Here is a 24,307-nt window from a genome sequence, read left to right on the forward strand (position 1 = left end):
TGTTGAGTCAATTTCAACTCAGAGATTCTATGTGACAGAGTAGAACTGCCCTATAAAGGAGGCAGATTGCCAGGTCTTTCCTTCACAGTGCTGTGGGCTAGGTTTGAACCATTGCTCCTTGAGGCTCCTGGTGCAATGGTTCTATGGCAACAAAACCTAAGAGCAATAGGAAAATAAAGGAGAGAGTGAGACCCCATGGGACATGGGGTCTGTGATTACTGGACCAGATTGCCTACTTGATGACGAAGGAAGCTAAAAGAAAGCCAAGTTTTTCTCACCCTTATTACAACTTGATTTAAGTCAGAAAATGTACAATTTGCTTTAGTATTTCCATTTTTTTTAATTGTCCCTCAGGTGATGTGTATAAAGCTCAGACTCCTAATGCAGAAACCCAAGGGGCACCAGAAGTAAAAGAAGACCAAGATGTGAAAGTGGAAGTGCCTGTGGATCAGGTACGGTTCATACTTGGTGTATTGGGTGAATTAGAACTCTCATTCCTATCCATCTTCTTCTGGGTAACTTGCAGCTTTGAATACAAAGCATGGATGAGCCTTTCTCTTGCAGGCTTAATTTTGCTCCATCAGCCCCTGCTTGCCTTTTCAGTCTCATCCTCAACCTTGTCATCTACCTCAAAGTTATCTCTGGCCTCTGTCAGTTTGTATAATGTTCTATGGATTCTTAGCTATTATTCATTCTTCAAATCCTTTATCAAGCATTTCCCTGCCTGTCCCTTTCTTCTGTTGTATGGACCCTTACTAGACTTTGTGGCAACATATTCAGTTTTATAATTATTTGACTAAGTCTCTTTCTTCCACTAAACTATCAGCTACACAAAGAGTGATTCTTATGCTTTGCTCACTATTGTAGCCCTGTATCTAGCAGAAGCCCTGATACAGGGCTGCAATGAAACAAAAAACAAAACAAAACAAAAAAACTTGTTGCCACTGGAGTCAATTCTGCCTCATGATTTCTACCATCAGGTTTGTATATGGATTTAGTGAAGTAATTCAAGTATAAGGACCAAGTACAATGCCTGGCACATAGTGGATCGTCTGTCACATTTTCCTCCCTTCTGGCTTTAGAGAGGAGTGGGAAGAGGAATTCTAAGAAGAGTCTAGAGAGTAAAGGAGGGAAATAGTTGGGCCAGGACTGGGGAGAAGGCATAGGAGAATGAGAAAGAGATGCTGAAATTAAGACCTTTCTCTATCAAAGTAAAATCAAAGGCCAAGAGGGAAACAGAGTTAGAATGTGTGTGTATGTTTGTGTAATAACAGTGCTGCTCAAAACTTTTTAGCATGATGAATAATGCTGAAGTTAAAAGAAGGAAGAAACCTGGAAGAATTATAGTTTGAGGCCTGGGGGTTCTAACCCCAGCTCTGCCACCACTGTGTAAGACTCCAAATCACTGTGGCCTCAATTCATTTATGAAAAAGAGGTATTTTGTCAGATGAGCACTAAAAAATGTTAGTTTCAAAATCACATGGGTTTGTCATCAACTGCTATCTTAAGGACTAAATTATTTGGTTTTGAAAAAAGGATTTCTATTCTGTAAAAGGCAATATTAGCAATTGAATCTCATTTTTTTTTTTTTTTTTTAATAGACCAGGTACTACCAATATCGTTCTTGTAATTGTGAAGTACTGAATTCTGGTATCTAATAAGGTTTTTGGTTTTTTTTCACTTCTCTTTCAGTAATCAATCATTCTTAACTCCTGCTGTTTTTCGTTTCTGTGGTCTATTTTAAAAATCTTAAAGAACAAATCTTAAAGTAGAAACTTCCTTTTGGCACTGTGAGCTGTCTTGAATGTGTCCTTCTACGTTTTCTAAATCATTAGTCATATTATGTACTCTTTTTCTTGACATGATTCAAAATGACCAAAATATTTGGTTTTCTCCAGAAACCTATACTAATGGTTTAATTATTTCTTACTGCATATTTTATACCTTGTTGTTGATACATTATTGTGAGTTTTCTGGATTATAGACTGAGAGCATTCTGTACCAGTTTAAAATATAGGTAGAGTCCTGGTGTGGCACTGTAAGATAAGCACTAGACTGCAAAGTTGGTTTGAACTGCAAGGTTCAAACCACCAACTCTTCGGAAACCCTATAAAGGCTTTCTATGAGTTGGAACTGACTCAATGGTATTTAACAACAATAACAAATTTCTGATATACCAAATGCTATTGCCATCACTATTTGTATATAATAAGCATTGATATGATTCATTTGCTAGATGACTTGTTTCTGTTGTATTTGAGACTGAGTGAATTACGTAACCCAGACTAGTTTCTGGCTAGAGGAAAGAAGAGGGACAAACAATGAACTCTTGGAAACTCCAACGTTAAGGACTACTTGGAGGAATGAAAGTCAGAAAAGGCAAGAGTCAGGAATAAGTGGGTTACCAGAAGCATGATACTACATTGACTGAAAGAGGGATGATTTGGAGAATTGGAAACCACATGGTTGTGTTGCTTTCAGTGTAACAACTCTTCTCCAAATTAGGTAGGGCTGATGGGTCAATGAATTGGCTTTCTAGTTGTCTGGTAATGAATACTGTTGGCATAGTGATTAAGTGATCAGCTGCTAACCAAAAGGTTGACAGTTCGAACCCATCAGCTGTTTTGTGGGAGCTGTCATAGTTTGCTTCTGTAATGATTTATAGCAGTTCTACTCAAATAGAAGTAGCTTGGGCTAACCAGCATACATTGGCCTTTCCTTTGAAAGGCAGCATGGAGTGATAGGAATATGAACTTGGGAGTTCTGATTCTGGCCATAACTATGGACAAAATTTTTTTATCTTTAAAATAGGAATACAAGGCTTAAGATTACCATGAGTATTAAATATCAAATACATAGACTAGTGCTTGGGACATAGTGGATTCTTGATGAATATTAGTTAACTTCCCTTTTTCTCTCACATTCCATCTCTTAGAAATTCATCAAGTTCAAGACTTTGGTGATGGTTCTTCTGGACCGAGGGTTGGCGAAAGAGATAAAGTACAAGAATGGAATAAGTGAGGGCTGACATAGGTCTGAAGTTCTGCTATACGGTCACTGTGAGTAGGAATCAACTCAATAGTAGTGGTTAGTTTTTTAGTTTAGTAGTCAGGTGGCAATATTAAAGTGAGTTTTATGACTTGCAAAGAGTGAAATGGTAACAGACTTCCAACTATGACTGCTTCAATTGGCATGAAGAATTTGTGAGTGTAAGTTAGTTTCACATTTGTTCCTCAGGAATAAAAGGAGACAGAACTGCTGCTATCTGGTGGGTCAGAAATAAGGCTTGTTGGAGAGAGTTGAGTGCTGGGGAAGGAACCTTCATGCACAATGCACCTGGGGGAAGGGAAATGCCCCTTCTTAAATCCCACCATGCCATTACCTGATGCACTGCAGGTGTTCAACAAATGTTTATCAAATCAGACTGAACTGGATACAAGAAATCCCATGTAATTGGATAGATTATGGCACAATCAGGTTAAATTGAAGTTCAGATCATCTAGATAGGCCAAGGTCACTCAAAGTGTATTCTACACCTTTGAACATAGAAAATTACATTTGCGAAGCCCTACCTTTTGCATCTCTCTCTTGGAGGAGTCACTGTGCACATTAGATTTCAGAGAAACCTTTAGAGTTGATGAGTAAATAGAGTTAGCCAAAACCAATTTTAAAGCTTTTGGCTAACTCTATTTACTCATGAAGTATTATAGTCTACCAGTATAGTTATCCAAGGACTTTCTTCTAGATGGGTGAGGGAAAGAAGTGATCATGTAGAGCAGGGAAACATGATAATTTGTAGTTTGAGAAATCCAGAAGTCCTGTGTTCTCCTGGTGTAAACCTGGTCCAGTTGAGTGCACATATTAAAGCAGCACAAATTTAGAGAACTGCATGAAAAGGGGTGAAGATGTGGTTACATTATAGTTTTGTGTTTCTTTACTGGATAAGCTCTTGTGTATCACTGTGAATCATTGATTTCCCTGTGAAAAGAGGGGTTGGCCCTTCCATAAAAATATTTGTGCTCAGAAATATCCATATAACATTCTAGTCTATTAATGAAGATGGTTTAACCTTCTTTAATGTAGTATTGATGGCATCAAATAAACTAATAAACTCCAGTTGTTAAGGGAAGAGTAGATTTTAAAGTGCTGATGAATAAAAAGTGAAGGCTATTTTCATTTCTTGCTAAGTGGTCTTATGTATCTCCATTTTTGTGAGTTTGATAGCAAGCAAGATTGGTACTATGGCCTCCTTAGTCATTGTCTTTCCTTTATTCTAAGACCACTGTCTTCAAGCTTTCCTCCTAATACTTTAAAGCCAGTTCAAGAATTTCTTGCAGAGAAGGGAGAGCAGCAACATTGCAATATACAGCAGAAAGTACCAGAAATTTAGCTATTACAGAGATGTTATACTGGACAGTGAATAAGGAAGACTGTAGAAGAATTGATGTTTTTGAGTTATGGTGTTGGAGGAGAATACTGAAAGTGCCATGGGTTGCCCAAAGAACCAGTAGATCCGTTTTAGAAGAAATGCAGCCAGAGAGCTCCTTGGAGGCCAAGATGGCCAAACTTCATCTCTCATACTTCCGACATATTGTCAGGAGGGACCAGTCACTAGAGAAGGATATCATGTTTTGTAAGGTGGAGGGTCAGAGAAAAAGAGGAAGACCCCCAATGAGATGGATTGGCTAAGTGGAAGCATTGATAGACTCAAATGTGGCAACAGTAGTGAGGTTGGCCCAGGATCGGGCAGTGTTTTGTTCTGCTGTGCATAAGGTCACTATGAGTCAGTACCGACTCGATGGCACCTAACAACAACAACAAATAGTTGCTTTGGGACCTAGCCTTCCTGACAGACAAGGTGATTACAAATCATGTATTTTGATCTTGATTTTTAAAAAAATTTTATTTTAACTTTTTATTGTGAATAAAGTAAAGGTTTACAGAGAAGATCATCAGTTTTACATTCAACAAAACATACCCTTTGTTTCATCTCAATGACTGCAATCCCCTCCATGCAACCACAGTTATCCCACTTTCTACTCGTGGTTCCTATTTCCATTCCACCTGCCTTCTCATCCCTTCTTAACTTTGCTCTTTGCCTTTTTGATTTTGAACTATTGACCATTCCATGGTGACCATACCTTACTATTGTTGTTGTCCCCCTTATATACCTGTCTACTGCTTGGCTTAAAACTGGGCCACAAAGGATGAGTTCCAGACCTGAAGGGTGGTTGAGGGCCATAGTCTCAGATTCCTTGAATCTCTTTCTGACCAGTATGCCTGGTATTTATTATAATTTTGAATTTTGTTACATGTTTTCTGTCACTATATCTGGGACCTTCTAATGTAATAATGTTCAGAGCAGTTAGTAGTGTTAGCCAGGCTCAGGTCTGGTTCTGATATCAGAGTCATGGTGACTGATGTTTACCTGCTCCATTGGTCCATTGGACTAGGTGACTCCAAGCATGACTTTTCTTTCTTCCACACATGAAGAAACCAATAATTGCACCTTAGATGGGCACTCATGAGCTTTTAAGATCCCAGTTGCTACTCAACAAAGTAGGATGTAGAACACTGTCTTTGTGGATATGTTATGCCCAGGAACTCATTGCTGTAAGATGTTTGATAATAACTAAGAAATTTTCATCACTTTGCCATGGGTATACCCCACCACTTCCATAGGTGTGTTTGCAGCAAGTGGTAAATATTCATATACAAATATCTTCTGTAAAACACTTGCATATTTGTGTGAACACTCCCACTCTCCCTCCCGTACCCATTCAGCCTGTTTATATGACCATGTATTCACTTACAGAACACAGTTGTTCCAGGATTGTATACATAGCACTATTTACATCTATGTACTTTAACCCTTGCATACTTCTCTGTGTCTTCACCTGTCTTCATCATTCTTCTGCCAATCTTCCTTTTCTTGTATATTGCCTTCCCTGTCATTCAGCTGTTTTTGCATTATCTTTAGTAAAACTTTACTCACATGGGATATCAGTGATATTGTCTGATGATTTCCACATTCTGCTGGGTCACCTCTCCTTGGGTACAAATACAGATCTCTTCCAGTCAGTTGGCCAGGTAGCTGTCTTCCAAATTTCTTGACATAGATGAGTGAGTGCTTCCAGTGCTGCATCAATTTGTTGAAAGATTTCAATTTCAATAGCCTTATTATTTACTAATAACTTCAATGAACTTTGGACTTCTTTTTTCAGGATCATTGGTTCTTGATCATATGCTACCTCTTCAAATGGTTGAACATTGACCATTTCTTTTTGGTACAGTGACTCTGTATTCCTTCCATCTTCTTTTGATGCTTTCTGCATCGTTCAGTGTTTTTCCCATACAGTCATTCAATACATTAAGTCGAGGTTTGAATTTTCACTTCAGTTCCCTCAGCTTGAGAAATGCTGAGCGTGTTCTTCCCTTTTGGTTTTATAACTCCTGAGTTTTGCACATTTCTTTATAATATTTGATTTTGACTTCTCGAGTTGACTTTTGAAAATTTCTGTTCAGCTCTGTACTTCCTCACTTCTTCCATTTTCTTTAGCATTTCTGTGCTGGAGAGCAAGTTTCAGAGTGTCTTCTGACATCCATTTTGATCTTTTCCTTCCTTCTTGTCTTCTCAATGACTTTTTGCTTTCTTCCTGTATGATGTTCTTGATGTCATCCCACAACTCTTCTGGTTTTCAGTCTTTAGTGATTAAGGAATCAAATCTGTTCTCCAGATGATCTTTAAATTCAGGTGGGATATATTCAAGGTCATATTTTAGCTCTTGTGGACTTGTTTACATTTTCTTCAGCTTCAGCCTGAATTTGCATAGGAGCAATTGATGGTCTGTTCCACAGTCTGCCCCTGGCCTTGTTTTGACTGATGATATGGCGTTTTCCCACTGTCATTTTCCACAGATGTAGTCAATTTGATTTCTGTGTATTCTGTCTGGTAAGATCCGTGTGTAAAGTCATCTTTTATGCTGTTCAAAAAAGGTATTTGTAATGAAAGATGTCATTACCCTTGAAAATTTTTATCATGTGATCTGGAGCATCATTTCTATCGCCAAGGCCATATTTTCCAACTGCTGATCCCTCCTCTTTGTTTCCAATCCTTTGTTAAGTACAGTCAATTCATTTCCGACCTATAGCGATCCTATATTGAGTTTCTGAGGAACATCTGGTGACCTCCAACTGCTGACATTTGCAGTTCAAACTGACTTTGCAATCCAGCACATTAACCCACAGCACCACATCAAGACTTTCTTATTTTTTAAAGTAATGTCTTTTGCCAGAGATAAGATTATATCGATTTTTCAAAAAAAAAAAAAAAAAAAATATATATATATAATAAAGGCAGAAAATAGCTAAAATTGTAGTTCTATTTAACTCAGGACTCTGACCCTTGATTCCTTTTTTTGAGGAACTAGTTTAGAATTTATCCTGCACAGAACCAATTCTGTTTTAGTAGGGGAACTTTACTCTATCTTTTCCAAAGAAGTGAGAACATATGTTGTATAAATCCCAGGTCTCTTGGTGATTCATGAAGAGGGTGGATTGACAGAAATCACAAAACATTGATTCCAGTTCTGAATGGTACTGAAATTCAGTTATTTTTAGGGAATCCCAAAGAGCTAGTTAAAAAAATAGTATCCTTACTTAGATCTTGAACAGCAAAGTGAGAAGCACACCTTTAACTGCACTTCCTAACTGCTTATTACACTTCACTTCCGAGAAAGCGATAAGTCAGTAACTAATATAAAACACAAATAATTTAGACTAATTTGGAGAAGGTCAGTCTAAACTTGTGTAATCTGTGCATTGTTTAATTAGAAAAAACATAATGAAGCTTTAAAGCCTTCGTACTTTCAGGTACATAGAGTAACTCAAACTAAGTTAACAAAGGTCCTTAGGGTATCTGCTTTAATGAATAAATTAAAAGTATAATTAGCATCTATATTTGTAAGGATGTTTTTAGCTGTAAAGAATAGAAAACCTAAATAGAAGTACCTTAAGCAATAAAGAACAAGTATCATGCCATTTAAGAGAAGGTCTAGCGGTTGAGTGGATTAAGAGTTGACAGATCAGGACTCAGTGATATAATTTAGGGCTCAGATTCTTTCCATTTTTCCACGCTGCCTTCCTCAGCATATTGACATTTATCTTTAGGCTTGTCTCTCATGATTTCAATATAGTTGCCTCAGTGTGGGTGATACATTTAGTTATATTAACACTGAACTAAAGAATAGATAGATATCATTTCTTCCTGTGTATCTTTTGAAGGAGTCTCTGAGAGGTGCAAATGTTTAATATACTCAGCTGGGCAGTTCAAATTCACCCAGAAGTGCCTGTGAAGAAAGACCTAAGGAATCTATTTCTGAAAAATCAACTACTGAAAATCCTATAGAGCACAGTTCTACTCTGACCCAATTAGAATCACCATGAGTTGGAATTGACTTGATGACAACTTGCTGGTTGGTTTTTTGATCCTAGGAGACTTCCAGCAGACTTACAGGTCTTGTTGATTACAAATGCAGCACATATCTATGCTATGCCTAATCCCTATCACTAGCCAGGGAAAGGGAATTGATCTTTGGTGGTTTCAGTTAATGAACATTTCCTCTAGTGGATGAGGAAATGTCCAGATTCCCTTGAATTGTGAGTATACCTGAAAAAGATTAGGAATTTTTTTTTTTTTTTTAGCAAGGACTAGGGTAAAGGATTGCTATGAGGATAGATAGCTATTATTGTCATTGCTATTAAAGGAGCTCTGGTAGCGTAGTGGTTACAAATCAGGATATGAACTGCAAGGTCAGCAGTTTGAAACTACCATCTGTTCCACAGGAGAAAGATGAGGCTTTCTGCTCCCCTAAAGATTTATAGCCTTGGAAACCCTGTACAGGGTCATTATGAGTCAGAACTGACTCCACGGCACATAACCACCACCACCAACCATGTGCCATTATGTTCATTCCAACTCATAGAGACATCATGTAACAAAAGAGAACTGCCCCCATAGAGTTTCTTAGGTCACAGTCTTTATAGGTAGCACAGAGCAGCAGTTCGAAGCTACCAGCTGTTCCATGGGAAAAAAATGAGGGTTCTTCTCCCGTAAAGATTATTAGCTTCGGAAACCCTGTACAGGGTCTCTATGAGTCAGAATACACTCCACAGAACATAACCACCACCACCAACAGTCTTTCTAGGAGCAGGTTGCCAGGTATGACTAATTGGTCTGCATCCAGCTTCCCCTTCTTCATGATAGAAGTGTCTATGCTTCTATTAAGGCTGATCTCTCTACCCATGCTTTGAGTCCTATTCTCTCAGAGTTTCTGAGGAGCCTTGTGTGATCAATTTTTTGTTCTCTCTCTCTTTTCTTTTGTACATTCAACTGTAACTATACTTGGATTCTCATAGCTGATTTTTAAGCATGCTGAAATCTCTCATTTAAAAACAAAAATAAAAATGAACACAAACCCTCCCTTGTTCATTTTCCTCTTTGAACAACACTAGTCTTTCTCTCCTTCTTCCTGTAGCACCAAATTTTAGGGGACTCATCCTGGTGTGGCATTGTGGGCTAATGTTTCAGACTCAGAGTTGTTTGAACTGCAAGTTTGTTGGTTCAAGCTCACCAGCTGCTCCTTGGAAACCCTGTACAGGGTCATTATGAGTTGGAATGGATTCAACGGCAGTTAACAGCAACAGTAACCGTCTACACTAACTCTCTCCATATCCACCCCTCTCATTCATCTCTCTGGCTTCTATCCAGAATGACATTGTAGTGCTGTGCATTACTTCCTATGGCTTTTCTACCCATAGTCCTGTAACTAGTACCAAACAACTTTTTCCTGCTGGGTCTGCGCAAGAAAAGGTGGGAGGAGATGCTGATAGGATGATGTGATTCAGTTATGATTGTTAACAGAGTTAATTGTGATTGTAAAAACTTGGAACTCTATTTAACACGGTATAGCATGAACCATCTCAAAAGCAGGTGGGGTGTGGGATGATCTCACGACCATTAAAGAAGAATAGCCGGAAGTAGAGCACATCCTTGGGACCTCAAGATCCCTGCACATAGAACCTCCTTGACCCAGGGACAGAAAGCTGTGATACTTGAGGAGTGGCAGAGGAGCAGCAGCAGTAGAAACAAGAGCTAGAGCATAAGACAGAGCTGTAGGCTTCCCAGCATATGGAGCAAGTAAAACTGAGCGACTTGGGCAAGAGGCTTGCTTACAAAGTGGGGTGCTTCCAGACACTTAATTGGGAGATCCATGTTTGCTGACTCGTGGATCTAGGGCCAAGTGCTTTCTGGATGAGGTTTATGATGGAGTGGTATGCCTTGTGAGCATTTATCAGCAAACCTAAAAGAAGAACTTTGTAATATTGCTGAGGCAGGACTGAGGGCCAGAGATAGGCCTATCTGTGAGTACAGCTAAGGCAAGGCTGTCACAATGGGAAGAACTGTGTCCTGAACATTTCTGACCTTAAACTATAGCCTGTTAATATCTCTAATAAGCCCCATAACTTCAAGAATGGTGTCTGAATTGTGGGTGACAAATGCAATGAATTATACTCAGATAAGAAATAGATAGTGCAGTGAGAGGGATGGTTTGGTACTCATTTTCTTTTTGGTAGATACTCAGACAGCTCTTGACCTCAGTGTTATGAAAATCCGACACATTTTTCAGTTCTCACCAAACCTGACCTTTCAGGATCAGTTGCCACCATTGGCCACACTCTTTTTGTTGGCATGCTCTTTTCCTTTGTTAAGACATACTAGTTCTTCTGATTTGCCTTCTAACTCTCTGACCATTGGTTTTCATTCTTCTTTTAAGGCATCTGATTCAATAGCTGGGCATTAAATGTGAAGATTTTCAAACTCTAGATATTTTTCTTAGGCAAAATTCTATACAACCATGGCTTTGATCTTACAAAAATAAGTAAGAAGAATGAAAAAGCACAGCTGTATGAGGAATGAACTGAACCAGGTTGTAGAGGGTGTCTCTTGAACAGAGAAAATAGAGTGTCCTGGTTTTGATCTCTGAAGTGCATCAAGAGGGAGGCAGTCATTTATTACTTGCTGATCAGAGGCATCTGGAGTGACCAGGTCATTTCTTTTTACACACAAGGGATTTATAGTATTTTTCCTTAAATATATCTCTAGCAGTTGTATCAATAGGTTGGCATTTCATTGGTGGAGCCAAAGGTAAAATACGTAACCATTCAGGATAAACAGGTAAAAGTTAAGTTTTTCAGCTCTGTTCATAGAAATAGTCTAGATAGGCACGCTGTATCATGTACTCTCTTCATTTTTCAAATAACTAATTTTAAAACATGGCGTATTTTTTCCCTAGTTACCAGGTGAACTAGTTAAAGAAGATGAGGAGATCTATGATAAAACCTCTGATTTGGAAGGCAATGAAGTGAGTTAATTTTATTTTATATTTCATGGTTTGTGTCTATGGTACCTTACTAGTGTAACAAGTTGAAAGGAACTCAGGTTTGATGGTGGAAGAATGAAAGATTATGACATCTGTTTGTCAACAAAATTCAGCATAGATTTAGAGTATGTATTTTCTAAGTAGACTTTAATGTAGAGTGAGTCTTTTGTGTGCCAGAAAATAATATTAGTATGATTTTTAATGGCTTTTTTACTGGCTTTAAGGTTGCTAGGTGACGCAAATGGTTAACACATTTGTCTGTTAACAAAAAGATTGGTGGCTCAGTTCACCCAGAGGCTCCTGGGAAGAAAGGCCTGAAAATCTACTTTCCCCCAAACACCCATTGAAAACCCTGTGGAGCACAATTCTACTCCGGTGTCACCATGAATTGTAATAAATTTGAGGGCAACTGGTTTACTAGTTTATACTTGTCCTAATGACATTTTATTGTGTTTCCAGTCCTGATGGTGTAATGAGTTAGTTATGTGTTAGACTGCTAACCACAGGTTAGTAGTTCAAATCCACCAGCTGCTCCATGAGAGAAAGAACCTTTCTGCTCTCACAAAGATTTATAGCATGGGTGGTGGTGGTTATGTGCCTTAGAGTTGGTTCTGACTCATAGTGACCTTGTACAGGTTTTCCGAGGCTGTAAATCTTTATGGGATAAGAAAGCCTCATCTGTCTCCTGCAGAGCAGCTGGTAGTTTCCAACTGCTGACCTTGCGGTTTGCATCCCAATTCGTAACCACTACACTACCAGAGCTCCTTATAGCATGGGTAGGGAACCTTTTTTCATGCCAAAATTTATAACATCATTTGTGGGCCATACAAAACTATCAATTTAAAACATAACCTGCTATATTTGGTCAAACAATGATGAACTCACCCCTAATGTGGTGGCTGAAACTGTGGTTGACTTGGCAGGGTCAGACCAAATGATTTCACCAGCCTTATATGACCCGTGGGTTGGAAGTTCCCCACCCCTAATTTATAATCTCGGAAACCTTACTCGATGGCAGTGATTTTTTTTTTTTTTCTGGGTTGGTATTTCCAGTCACAAACTTGGAAACTTCACCAAAAAGTCTCTAACTGTATATTTAGAGGGGAATGTTAGGGGAGGTGAAATGTAGCAGCAGGTGTGTAGGTGGTTCCATTTTAATATACAACACAGACATTCCTTCTTGAGGTTGTATAGACAGTATATTTTGTTGGGACAAATAAGAATGTCTACAGTTTTTACTCAATAGATGGCAGCATAAGCTAGCACAAGGAGACTCTGGCCTGGATTTCCTGTTTGTTTGCTCTTTTTTTCTATCCAGGCATTTCAGATACATCATCCACATTGGAAACCTGTTTCTGTGGTACTCTATGAAATTATATGACTAATCTTATACATAAAATATATGTATTTGGAAAACAAAGTTTAAATAGGCAAGTCATGTAACTAAGAAATAGACTTTTGGGAGTTTGTTTTCAAAATTCTGTTTCTAATTTTTTTTCTTTCCCTAAGTTGTTTCTACATTTTAAATTTTAGCCCAAGGGTGAAAGTTGTATAATAAATCTGGGGTATCAAGTCTTAGTCGATTCAGATGTTTAGTACTTCAGAGCTATCTAAAAAAAACAGCAGCCTTGAAATAATTATTTTCTACTCTTAAATTTGCTCTGCAGCTCCTTGCTTCCTAGTTCAAGATGAGGGAGAAATGAGGCCAGGAGAATTTCTGAGATAGTGTGGAGCTAGCTATTCAGCGTGTCCCTGGTTTCTTGGTTCAACATGAAAATGGGTATTTGCAGTAATGGATATGGGACCTCAGCAATTTTTCTAGGTTAAACCTAAAAAAACAAAAACAGCAAAGGGGCTTAATGCTCTACAACATATGGTCAAATATTTCCTTTAAAACAATGTTGTTGTTTTTTTCCCTTCTTATTTTCTTATATACATTTGATTTGAAAGCAGTTTGTAGTAAAAGACAGACATTCTGTTTCTAAGATGAGTAGGGAAGCCTTTCAAAATGAGGAGGAAAGATATTATCTCATTGCTTTGGTGACAGAGTAGATGGCTGTGTATTGAGAGTAGGAGTGACAGTGGAGAAGATATTTGTCCCAGAAGATTAGAATAAGAGTAGCAAGAGAAAGAGCATTTGCTTGCACTGGGGAAAGTAGAGGGAAGGGTACTATTATGTTTCAACTAGAGCTTGAATGTCATATTTTAACAGAAGTACAACACAGGCATTTGATTACATTGAGTTTTTATATTACTTGAATATTTTGCAGACTGGCCTTACTGACTTGTTATGGAAATGTACTCAGACCTCTGGGAGCATTAATGTGTATTAGTAACTTGATATCAATCAGTAGCAAATTTAATTTCTTAGATTGAATCAAAGTATCTTTCTTGCTGCAAGTAATATTATTGAAATAATGGTAGATTGAAGCACCTAGTTTTCAAGTATCTAGGTTAAAAATCTAAACCTTTCTGGAAAGAAGATGTTATGAAACAATCAAGCTTCCATTCTTTGCCCAAATATTAATGGCATAAAATAGAGAAGGGAAAGACTAGAGACAGAAAACGTATTTATTAGGTTTATATGTACTAGATAACTGTGTTAGTAGTTCCTTTACATATGCTATCCCACTTGATCCTCACATTTACTCTTCAAGGTAAGTATTAATTTTCCCACCATATATACTGAAAAGAAAGAAAGAAAGAAAGAAACTTGAATAGCGTAAGTAACTTTTTAATGTTAAATAGTTAAGAAGTGCTGGAGCTTGAGTGTGAAACCAGTTTTGAATTATTCCAAAGGCACTGTCCCCACCTCCTTCACCTCCTCCACTGACTCATACTGGTTAGCATATAGTTTTCAGAAGAGTTATTTACTATATTGGGCTTCACAGTTTGTTCTTTAGGTATGTAATTGTTTTGATATTGTTATGTAGTTTATATGATTTGTGAAGTATCCAGAAATGCTTACTCCTATTAAGTCCATACTCTTTCATCTTTGCTTCCAGCAAACCTTAACAAAACTTTGTCGTATACTCTTTTTTTGTTGGTGTGAAACATTCCATGGATTTAAAAAGCTTAGGCCATGTTTGATGGCTCAGAGGGGGAAAAATCGTTTTATATATTGTAATAGCTAGCAATAATAATTTTAAGAAGCAATGTTCAATTAACATTTCCTGGCCAATAGGTTACAGTGATCGCTTATCTGCTATCAGTGAACAGTAGTTTTATTTGGCATTTCATTTGTATATTTATTTGACAAATTCATTATATGCCATTTATTTGGCATTTATTATATTAAAATTGGGGCCTGTCATTGATGAATTGACTCCCCACTCTCCATATTAGATTGTGTGACATTCACAAGGTGTTGTCTTATATTCATCTATGTACTTAATATGTCTTGTATGAAATACATGTTTAATGCATATTTGTGGATTTGCTCTGAGTACCTATGGCTGATTAAATTGCTTAAACTTAAATATATAATTCTGGAATAATTGCCTTCCTGGTGTGATGATGTAGGATTAGTTTTGGACAGCCAACAAAAAGGTTGGTGGTTCAAATCCACTAGTTGCTCTTCAGAAACCCTGTGCAGGGTCGCTATGAGACAGAACATCAACAAAGTTGTAAGACAGGATATTATTATGAACTCTATTTCAAAAATATGTATATTACACTTCTGATGTTTGGTCACAAGTATTTCTGTTGTAATTTTAAGCATTAAAATAATCCTAGTTTTAGAGAGCTATTCAAATGTGGCGCTGTGGGGTTAATGTGCCAAACTGCAAAGCCATTTGAACTGCAAGGTCGGTGGTTCAAGGTCACCAGCTGCTCCTCAGAAACCCTATACAGGGTCGTTATGGGTTGGAATCGACTCTATGGCACTTAACAACAACATTCAAATGTAGGCATTATGACCCTCCCCACTTCCAAGCCCAGGGAGTTATGGACACGTGAACTTATTTTGACATTTATGTTAGTAACATTTTGAATGAAATCAGAATCTAAAGTAGAAACAGAACTATGCTTTTACAGAATACTTCTTCATCCTCAGACTGCTTTAAAGATGTTAATTAGTCATGACAATTATTAGGTTCTTGAACAATATTTTTCATTTCCAAAAAGGAATGTCATCAACATTAATGAGCTATTTTTAAAAGTGTGTGAAGTAATAAAGATGATTTTTTCTTCTCTCTCTCTCACCTATTTCAAGTAATGCTCCTTGCATACAGTTTTAAGTAAATTGGGTGTTTGAGAACTGTTTGAAGCAAGGTAGTCTGGAATTATTTGTCTCTTGTTCTTCTATTTGTTTTGGATTGGTAGTAAAAACATTTTATGTGCAATCAGTACTTTTAAGTTTGTGGTACCTGCTAAAAAGTCCCTGTGTGGCATTGTGGGTTTATGCGCCAGACTGCAAAGCTGTTTGAATTGCAAGGTCGGTGGTTCAAGCTCACCAGCTGCACCTTGGAAAAACAATACAGGGTCGCATGGGTCAGAATTGACTCGATGGCACTTAACAACAACAACAACAAAGAGTCCTGATGATACAGTGGGTTATGCATTGGGCTGCTAACCGCAAGGTCAGCAGTTTGAATCTACCAGTCCCTCTGCTGGACAAAGATGAGTATTTTTGCTCCCAAAAAGAGTTATAGCCTTGGAAAACTATACAGGATCTCTATAAATTAGAACTGACTCCATATCACACAGCCAACACCACCAACAAGTTTATAAAAGAATGTGTAATGGTTGTGAAAAGATTCAAAGATCCCTTTCCACAAGAATGGCAATGCTGAAAGATGTATCCACAAACTAGGTATTTAGAGCTCTCCAGAGATGGTTTAGTTGTCCTTTTCCTGAAAAATGTTTAAGTATATTCTTTATGCCAATTCTGCAGGGATGTTTCAGATAAAACCTGTTATGGATAGGAATGGTTGGGTACTGCATGAGTTTTCTGATCCTGATGTCTGGAGGATCGGTCTTTTAATATTTTTCTAGGTGTGGAGTTATAGGATAAACATTTGACTACATAGTCAGTTTGAGTCACATGGTCGTCAGTTCAAACTCACCAGCTGCTCCTTGGAAACCCTATAAAGGGTTGCTGTGAGTCAGAACTGACTCGTTGGCACTTAAGAACATCAACAACTGAAAGGGTTATGTACAAATTTCATGGGTAATTTTGTATATTCTATGAAATGAAGAGAAAAAGATTAATTGACTTTAGTATTTTGGAAAACATGTTTTTCTTTCTTCAAGACTGTGCTTTGTATTTTTTCTGCCGCTTTTTGTGTTGTTAATGGTGCTTGGAGTGCCCTATGCCTAATCTCTGCCTTTTCAACTTTCACGTACCTCCTAGGCTCCTTGTAAATGCCAACTTCTTCATTAGGGCTTTCTGGATTCTCCACCAAGAGGTATTATCTCTTCCTCCATTGATCCTCAACTTTATTTTGCTTCTATTTCTTCCATCATCTAACTCTTGTTGTTGAGTGCTGTCAAGTGGGTTCCAACTCATAGCAACCCTATATAGGGTTTCCAAGGACAGGCTGATAATGACCACTAACCTTGTGGGTGCACTTCAGTGCTTATCTTAAAGCACCACATATACATTGGCTTTTATTAGACTTATTCATATTTGTGTACCTTTACTATCTCTTCTATGGGACAAAGATGAAGTTTTCTGTTCCTGTGATTATTTGAAAGCATCAGAAGCCCATTATAGAGTCGCTATGAATTGGAACCGACTTGATGGCACTTAACAACAACAACTATCTCTTCAGATAAATTGTAATTTTAAAAAAGGAAATCCTGTACTTAATTCATTTTTAGCACCTTCTATATTACTGAGTTTTAGTTTGAATAAGAACTTTGAGGATATTTTGTTGTTGTTAAGTGCCATCGGATCAGTTCCAAATCACAGTGACCCTATACAGAGTTTCCAAGGAGCAACTGGTGAGCCTGAACTGCCAACCTTACAGTCCAGTGCATTAACCCACAGTACCACATCATTATATAATAATGGAGGCAGCATGGAGCAGTTTTAGGAACTCTGACTGGGAAGTGGCCAAACCATTCTAAAGAAGTAATTCTCTATAGAGAGAACTAGAAATGAAGCTGACTGATCCACAAGTCTCAAAAGGCTTGAGAGTAATCATAGCCAAATCCATGCCATTTCCTTATATGAAATTTAATCTCTCCTCTTGGGTAAATACCATACAGTCAAAAGTCCGTCAACATTTGGAGGAAAATATTTGCAACACAAATCACATTTTAATTTCTGAAGTAGTTTTATGTCAAGACAAACACATTCCAATAAGATGAAAGGCAAATGAACAAATAGGACATTCACAGGAAAGAAATAAAAATCTTCAAAAGACAAGAAAATGTATTCGCATCATTACTAAATAAAGATATGCAAATAATAAACAACGAGAGTTTTTTTTTTTTTTTTGATTGTTTATTATCAAATTGACAATGTCCAGTGCTAAGGAAGATGTAGAAAAACAGCAGTGCATCCTAACAGGGTCAAAATATAAATTGGTATAGCATTTTGATAAGAAATTTTTGCGTTCTATTGAAATTCAATTGTGCACCTGTCTTCTGTACCATAATTTCTATGGCTAAAAACATTACATAGTTATACTAATAATTTGAAATAACAAAAAATCAACAGTGAAAATCCTATTAAAATATTCATAGGGATCTGGCTGATTAATTTAAGCTTCATTCATACAGTACAAAACACTAAGACTGTGAAAAAATGAATTAGACTTGTTTGTACTGAAAGGGTGGAATTACCAAGATATTATATGAAAAGAAATCAAGGTACAGAACAGAGACTCTAGTATGCTCTCTTTTGGATAAAAATACAAAACAAACTATATAAAAAGAAAGAAATTAGGATAAGAAAGGTTCAGTGCTTGACAAAATGGAAGAGGATTATGAGAAACGGCAATTTAGGATGAGGTGAGAGATTTTAGACAGAACTAATGAATGTATCTATAATAAAAAATAACTTAACCAAGAAAATGAGACGAAATAGAAGAGATAAAAGATTTATTTTATAATATTTTTCTTACAGATAGTTGATTACTGTATTTCTTTAATAACAGGAAAATGAAGATGAAAAGCTTTATGATGATAATGAAAGAAAGGTTTGTACCCACAAATTCTATAGCTTTGGGTTTCTTATTCTGAAGACAGCCATTTAGATTTCTAATCTAATCACTGGATACCAAACTTTGGGCAGATGTTTTTTGAAATATAACTTTTACACCTTCATCCTTTATGCCATAGCTCTTTCCCTAGAGTTAAAAAAACAAACACTGAGGAAAAGAAAGATTATTAAGGCATTTCAGATAGGTGGACCAACCTACTCTCAAGGCAAATAAGTTATGATCATGAAAATTCCTTTAGTGTAGTGCATTAGGAGATCCCATCCATAAATTATCTGCAAACAGGCACCTTGAGGTACTCACTTAAGTTTTTCAAGCAGACATAAAATCTGCACTTTCAGACTGGCCATTAAGTTAAGGATAAATGTGTCAGCATGGTGAAGGCTTAGGAAGAAGGCTGACTCCCTAGTAAACTGTGAGGCATACAGCCCCTTTTGGGAAAGATGATGGCTCTAGCTGGGCAGCTGTTCCCAAGGCCAAGGCGGCAGGTCAATGGTTGTTGAAACACTTCCAAATGTCCAGTGCTGCTCTGTCTGCTGCTCAGCCTTAGAAGGATCTAGCGTAAGGAGAATCAAGTTTTAATTCTTTAGTAAATGACTGAGTGATGATAATGATTTTTGTCTGAGTTCATGAATTTTTATTTATTTATTTAGACATTCTCATGACTCTATAAAGAACTAGGGCCATAAATAGTAAAGTTTGAGAAGGTTACCTAATCAGAACCAGAAAAGGAAACTTCCTGGGATATAACATCAGATGGATCTAGAGTTGAATTATTGATGCGGGATCCATCATGTAACAGTTGTGTGACCTTGGAAAAATTACTTAAAGTCTCAGAGCCTCAATTTGCTTGTAGGTTTTTTAAAAAATGTTTAAAACAAAATCAGTCTTCAGGATTAGAAATAATGTTACTCAGTGTTACTATTTTTATTATTAGAAATCATTGAATTATAAAAGCATCTGTCACCATTCTCTAGTTGCAGGATTGTGCACAAATCAACTAGAGTTTTGTTGTGAATATATGCCTAAAGTGCAGACAGTGAAGGTGAACTAGTGAAAGGAAACAGAATTCTAGCTTTAGTTTTTCTGTTAACTTGCTGTATGTCCTTTGTGTAAGAAATTGAACCTCTCTGCATTCCATGCAATCAACAATTAATTTGCATGAATATCGGGTTAAGCCCTCTCAAGACTCAGCTGGAAACAGAATTTGAAAGTTCATGAAAAGTATAAAATATCTGTGTTTGAAACAAAAGTTTGTATTATTTATGCTTAAACTAGATAATGAAAGTACATGTTCTTGAGTTTGAAATTAAACACTTTGGTATTCCCACTTTCAGCTGTTAATTTGGCATCTGTCCACTGAAACTCCCAGTCAACTAACTTAATTGCATTTCACAGGTGAAATAATAATCTGTATTTCCAATGATCTCTCTGTAAGCTTAAATAATGTTATATCTGCTGTTGTTAAGTGCTGTTAAATCGGTTTAGACTCACTGTGACCCTGTATAGAGTTTCTGAGGAGTGGCTGGTAGGTTTGAACCACCAACTTTGTGGTTAACAGTCCAGTGCTTATCTACAACACCACACCAGGACTACAATCTGATTTTAGCATCAAGTATTTGGAAAATTTATCATCTACTTAGCATACATGTTACTTTTCTTTCATTCAGAATATTTTAGTAAATGTAATAGAATGAAAGCTAAGCAAATAGTGGACTCATATAAACTGTGTGTCTCTGATGATAAAGTTTCACCTCTCTGAGCCCCAGTTCTCTAATCTGTAAAATGAATATAATTACCAATTTGTTAGGTTAGTATGAATATTAGAAATATTTACAAAGTGCATAAACAATGCCTTGGGAATAAATTATAGGTTACTGTTATTATTGTCATTCTCTAGTCTAATCATCATTCTGAGCAAAGGTTTAAAGATTTTGATAGTAAGGATTTGTTGTGTTGTTGTGTGCCGTGGAGTTGGTTCCGACTCACAGCAACCCTGTACAGGGTTTCTGAGGCTGTAAATCTTTATGGGAGCAGAAAGCCTCATTTTTCTCCTGTGGAATACCTAGTAGTTTCGAATTGCTGACCTTGCGATTTGCAGCCTGATTCGTAACCACTTAGTTATTTTGTTTTTTCCCCCTCAGTATCTGACATGTATAATGCATTACACATAGTAGTCATCAACTTATTTTTTAAATGTAATGTTTTTCTATAATACTTTATTATTTTAAAAATAAAGAATAATTTATCAAATTAAAAAAACTCATATTTATTGCAAAATAATTAGCAAATATAGATAAAAAAAGAAAAATACTTAATTCCTCTGCTCAGAGTCTGTTTTCCCTATTGTGTATATTCTTCAAACTTGTTGTCTAGTCCACATTTTTTGTCATGTAGAAAATTTAAAAATGTCTTAAAAGGGTCATGACTTTCTAGCTAACAAAGAGTTATTTTAACAAATACCATTAATCAATATTGAAGCCACTTTTAACATTTTAAATTATTTCTCAGTATACTTCAGAATGCTGATTTTATTTTATCAGAAATAGATTTAAACATTTTGAGCAGGGCTGTCATTCAAATGTATAAAATTAAGAAAGACAAAATGAAAAGCTAACAGATGGAATAATTTACCTCATAATACATTTAAAAATGAAAACCAAAAATTTAAACCATGAATTTAGGTATTAAATTTCTATTCTGTGTAATTCTCTGGAACAAAGAATATTTGGAATATGCTAGTTGTTCAGTTTTAAAAATATATAGTGTATTTAAAATATATATAAGAAGATTTCTAAACATCTAGACAGATTGGTATTATACAACCTTGCTTGCTGAAAGTGAAATGGACTTAAAATACTTACTGATGAAGATCAAAGACCACAACCTTCAGTATGGATTGCAACTCAATGTAAAGGAAACAAAAATCCTCACCGCTGGACCAATAAATGACATTCTTATCAACAGAGAAAAGGTTGAAGTTGTCAAAGACTTCATTCTTCTTGGATCAACTAGCAACCCTCATGGAAGCAGCAGTCAAGAAATCAAATGATGTATTGCATTAGGCAAATCTGCTGCTGCACAAGGCCTTTTTAAAGTGTTGAAGAGCAAAGCTGTGAGCTTGGGGACTAAGGTGCGCCTGACCCAAGCCATGGTGTTTTCAATAACCTCATATGCATGTGAAAGCTGGACAGTGAATAAGGAAGACTGTAGAAGATTTGATGCTTTTGAATTATGGTGTTAGAGGAGAATATTGAAAGTGCCATGGGCTGCCAAAAGAACAAAGATCTGTGTTGGAAAAAGTGCAGCCAGAGTGCTCCTTGGAGGCCAGGATGGCCAAACTTTGTCTCTCATACTTCAGACATATTGTAGGTAGGGACCAGTTGCTGTAGAAAGATATCATGTTTGGTAAGGTGTAGGGTCAGAGAAAAAAAGGAAGACCCCCAGAGAGATGGATTTGCAAAATGGCAGCATCAGTGGGCTCAAGTGTGACAACAATTGTGAGGTTGGCCCAGGACTGGGCAGTGTTTTGTTCTGTTGTGCATAAGGTCGCTATGAGTCGGTACCTAATAACAACGGACAGATTGGTAATAGTGACAAGCTCCATTTGTAACTGGATGTTAAGTGCTGTTAAATCAGTTTAGCCAGAAGATGAAATCATAATTATAATTTTTTTCCAAAACTATAAATAAGTTTAATTTTGATTAACAATGGGTGCTGTTAATAAAAAATGAACAAGAGTTTTGATTTTGAATTAATCAATTTGAGAAACTGGTTATTACTTTTTAGAGGTACATTTTATGCTTTTGCATAGTTATGTGTGATTAGTTGTTGAACAAGCCATAGTCACTTAAAACACACATTGAAGTCAACATTGGACCGTAACTAAAAATCTGTTGAACACCATGCATTAAATGTTTTCAATATTATGGAAAAATAGCTGGTTTTGTCTACTTTTGAAATATTTATAGCTCATTGGAGAAATAAGCATACAGTTGAAGGTGATAAAAATCACCAAGCAACACATGACTAGAACTCCTGCCTATTGTTTAGTATTTTTTCTTAGAATATATATTCTGAGTGTCATTTGCCCTGATATCTTGATGTATATACATTAAAACACCTAGAATATAAGTGTACAATTGAGATTGTCTTCTCTAGACTGATTTTCAATGAAATACTTGTACTCAGATGTGAAATGATGGTAGGTATATCATCAAATGAGGCCTTGTTTGCATAGCTGTGCAGGTGTGCATAAGTTCGTTTGAATGCCATGATTATTTTCCTCCCTAGATTTCCTTTAAATTAGAGGGTTAGTATCTGGTCTTCTCTTGAAGAAATACATTATGGCACAAATTCTCATATTTACTCAAGTTTTCAATAATTCTCTGTTGAATGTTGTTAAGTGCTGCCAAATCAGTTCCAATTCATAGTAATCTATAGGGTTTTCCAGTAGTGACTGGTAGATTTGAATTGCTGGCCTTGTGATTATCTATGGTGTCACTCTGTTGAATGCTCTATGTTTATTTTTCTATGAAATGTCAGTTTCTCATGTAGGGAACAGTTCTTTTGCTCACATTCTCCTTTCCTTCTCTGTAAGGGAGCTCTACTTGCTCAAATAAACTGTGTCATGCCAAGAAGAGAATTTGGTGTAAGAAAGATTTGTCCTCTCAAAGCTGAGTCTCTAATGCTTAATGTTACAGGCCTCAGGTATTATTTGTTGTGGGCCTACTTTTTTTAAACAAGAGTTTTGTGTTTAATTTTAAAAATTTTTTCTTGTCATTATGAATCCATCCCAAATCATACTGTGATTTGCGATTCATTGAGGATTGAAATTACAAAGGATGGATGGAAATGAACACTTCCCATTTATTGGACCTAAAGATCAGCTCAAGAACTTAAAGGCAAATATTACAACAAAATGTGCAAAGATCTGGAACATGCTCAGCATTTCCAAGGTGGGTGAAATGAAGAAAAAATTCAAGCCTCAACTTTCATTATTGAAAGATTCGCTGGGTAAATTATTGAATGATGCAGAAGGAATTGATGGAATCAAAATTTAAATATTTCAAGAAAGTAGGTGGCACAGGAGGCCCTCACTCATCTCTGCCAAGAAATTTGGAAGACAACTATCTGGCTGACTGATTTGAAGAGATCCGTATTTGTGCCCATTCCAAAGAGAGGTTACCCAACAGAATGCAGAAATCATCGGACAATCTCTTTGATATCCCATGTGAATAAAATTTTGCTCAAGGTAATACAGAAACAGCTACAATCATACATTGACGAAGAACTTCCAGAGGTTCAAGACAGTTTCAGAAGAGGCCATGGAACGAGGGATGTCATTGCTAATGTCCGATGGAGCTTGGCTGAAAGCAGATAATATCAGAAAAATGTTTACCTGTGCTTTATAGACTACACAAAGGCTTTTGATTGTGTGGATCATGACAAGCTATGGACAACTTTGTGAAGTATTCCAGAACACTTAATTGTGCTCATGAGGAATCAGTACCTGAACCAAGAAGCAGTTGTTCGAACAGAACATGGGAACACTGAATGTTTTAAAATTAAAAAAGGTATGCAACACCCATCTGAAAGAGTGACTTCATCTGCTTCTCTATTGAGGCCCCTCCGGCAAGAGCACCAAGGAGCCTGCCAGCTGTTTCCACAGCAGGGAAGACTTTAAGAACTGTTTAA

General features: G+C 36.8%; 1 protein-coding gene across 1 annotated transcript in view; it reads left to right on the top strand.

Annotated features, from left to right (window-relative positions):
• Positions 1–18,646, top strand: part of DCDC2C (doublecortin domain containing 2C) — a 125,650-nt gene extending 107,004 nt beyond the window's left edge. The window contains exons 8-11 of the mRNA XM_006863999.1: positions 355–452; positions 11,180–11,236; positions 11,355–11,423; positions 18,548–18,646. Coding sequence (XP_006864061.1) covers positions 355–452; positions 11,180–11,236; positions 11,355–11,423; positions 18,548–18,646 — 323 coding nt within the window. The remainder of the gene's footprint in view (positions 1–354; positions 453–11,179; positions 11,237–11,354; positions 11,424–18,547) is intronic.
• The last annotated feature ends 5,661 nt before the right edge of the window (positions 18,647–24,307 follow it).

Source organism: Chrysochloris asiatica, unplaced genomic scaffold (genome assembly GCF_000296735.1).
Source record: "Chrysochloris asiatica unplaced genomic scaffold, ChrAsi1.0 scaffold00058, whole genome shotgun sequence".
Lineage (NCBI taxonomy): Eukaryota > Metazoa > Chordata > Mammalia > Afrosoricida > Chrysochloridae > Chrysochloris > Chrysochloris asiatica.